This window comes from Dipodomys ordii, unplaced genomic scaffold (assembly GCF_000151885.1).
Source record: "Dipodomys ordii isolate 6190 unplaced genomic scaffold, Dord_2.0 Scaffold22, whole genome shotgun sequence".
In the NCBI taxonomy this organism is placed as follows: domain Eukaryota; kingdom Metazoa; phylum Chordata; class Mammalia; order Rodentia; family Heteromyidae; genus Dipodomys; species Dipodomys ordii.
In genome coordinates, this window is record NW_012267238.1 from 4,404,988 (window position 1) to 4,407,199 (window position 2,212).

The window sequence follows — 2,212 nt, forward strand, 5'->3', positions numbered from 1 at the left end:
GGGGGGGGGGTGGAGAGGGGGACAACCCAAAGCTGTCCTTATCAACCCTCCCCCCCCATAGCCCTTAGCAAGGCACAGAGAGAGGCAGAGCCAATCTGGGTCACACAGTAGTCAAGGACAGAACAAGAGGTATCTGCGGTTCTGCTTCTGCCCAGCATCCTCCGCAGAGCCTCCTCATTCTCCAAGGGAGGCCCTCTAGGAGTCAGAGTCTGCAACCCCTGAGGCTTCAATACTTCCAATTGCCCTAGAGGCCCTGTTTGCTGACTCCACTCTGCTTCCCCACCCTGTCCAAGAACATTCATGCACTGCAGTTCAAGCTCCTGAATTCAGGGGTCTTTTTCTCCCTCCACCCCCCCAGATTCATCGGCCTCCAGTTTTTCTTCAAAATGGGTAGCCTGGTGTGCTTTGCCTTAGTTTTGGCCATCCTTAGGCAGCAGAACAAAGACACAAGGACCAAGACCATCGTATCGAGTCCTGGCCCAGAGCAGCAGTTGTTGGCATCAGGGATGGAGAAGAAGCCGGAGGATTCCAGGGTGTGAGTGGTCCTGGCCCCACCTGGTCAAGCATGGCAGCCTTGCAGTACACTCTCTCAGCTTTTGACCAAAGACTGAGTGTCCAAAATACTGTGTTCCAATTCTGGCTTCTCTGCCAAATTGCTGAGTTACTTTGGACAAGCTATTGGCCCTCTCTGGGCTTTTGTTTGTCATTAGAACCAGAGTCATTGGGGAGTTGCTGTGATGGACACTTCTGAAGCCAGAGTGTCTTCTTCATTGCTCCTGGAACCAAATTTTCTTGAGTGAAAGAACTGAAAACTTTACCTGGCATAAGAAAGTAGACCAAAGTAGACCAGGCTGTCCTCCACATGAGCCTCAACCCAGCTCTGCCACTCACTGGGAGCACCCTTTCTGAGTCTCAGGCACTTCCTCTGTTAGGCAGGAACGCATTCTCCAGCTTTGGGGCTCCATCAGCCATGATCATCTGTGTGGTCAGCATAGGCTCAGGTCTCCTCCCCAAGCTCAAACAGCCATCAAGAAGTGTCTATTTGGCGCCCCCTGGAGGCAGAGCCCAGAGCTGGCCTCATACTCAGGACACCCAGCTTTCAAGGCCTTTAATAAGGGTGCTGGAGAGAAGCCTATATGGACAGATTCTCTGTTTGATTTAGGAAATCCCAACCCTTATCCTCAGGAAGCCAGTATTTGGGGAAGAAGCTCAGACCCTGCCTTGGAACTTCAGAGGACAAACAGACACTCATGTGCTCACTTCTACCTGTGCCTTGTTGACACATAACGAACTTCCACCAAAGCCACTGAGCCTCTTGTGAATAGACTCTTATTCTCCACCCCTTTCTTCTCAGGGTCTGAGTACATGTCCCCCAGGGGTGGGGAGATGATGTCTGATTCTGTAACATTTAAGTCACAGTGGCCTCTGGTCACCCCCTCTAAGTTAAGCCTTACCTCACTTTCTTATCTGGCCTGGTTATTTCCATGGGGAAGAATGACTTCTGATCTTCCCTCAGCCAAGTCTATGTCATCACATGCTCTAGCTAGCTGGGAGGGGCTCTTCTACCCTGATGCCCAGCCCTGCCCTGGGCAGGAGGGGAGTGGGGCCTACATGACTCTGGTCCTCTGAGCAGCTCCCAAGGTCAAGGCTTTCCCATGTGAAGGAAGAAGGAAGTATAGAAATCCAAATTAATTCTTGCTTTATTCTACATATTGGGGGGGGAGGCGGCGGGGAGGGGTTGACGGTCGTAGGGCCTGAGCTCTTCAGCTCAAAGCTGGCACTCTACCACTGGAGCCACAGTGCCACTTCCAGCTTTTTCTGCTTATGTGCTGCTGAGGAATGGAACCCAGGGACTCATGCATGCAAGGCAAGCACTCTACCACTGAGCCACCTTCCCCGCCTCTTCTACATATTGACTACAAATATTTAACAAATATCTGAGCCGGTTTTCTGGTTTTCTTTTTTGTTTTTAACCAGTGCCAAGCATTTCTCAAAGTCTACTCCAACAAGATAAGACCTTTCTTTGGTAGTACTGGGTATTGAACCCAATGCTTTGTATTTACTATGCAAGTGCTCTCCCACTTGACTCCAGTCCAAGATGAGTCCTTTTAGTATGTTTATTTTCCTTCCCCTTCCCTCCTGTTTCTTAGGTTTAGCAGTAACAATCTGGGATTATAGATTCCATGGATATTAAATTTGTTGTTGCATAATA

The 2,212-nt window shown here is 49.9% G+C and overlaps 1 protein-coding gene across 1 annotated transcript in view; it reads left to right on the forward strand.

Annotated features, from left to right (window-relative positions):
* The window catches only part of Slco2b1 (solute carrier organic anion transporter family, member 2B1), a 50,046-nt gene extending 49,265 nt beyond the window's left edge, over positions 1-781 (forward strand). Inside the window, exon 13 of the mRNA XM_013013965.1 lies at positions 359-781. Coding sequence (XP_012869419.1) covers positions 359-539 — 181 coding nt within the window. The 3' untranslated portion in view covers positions 540-781. The remainder of the gene's footprint in view (positions 1-358) is intronic.
* Positions 782-2,212: the final 1,431 nt, after the last annotated feature.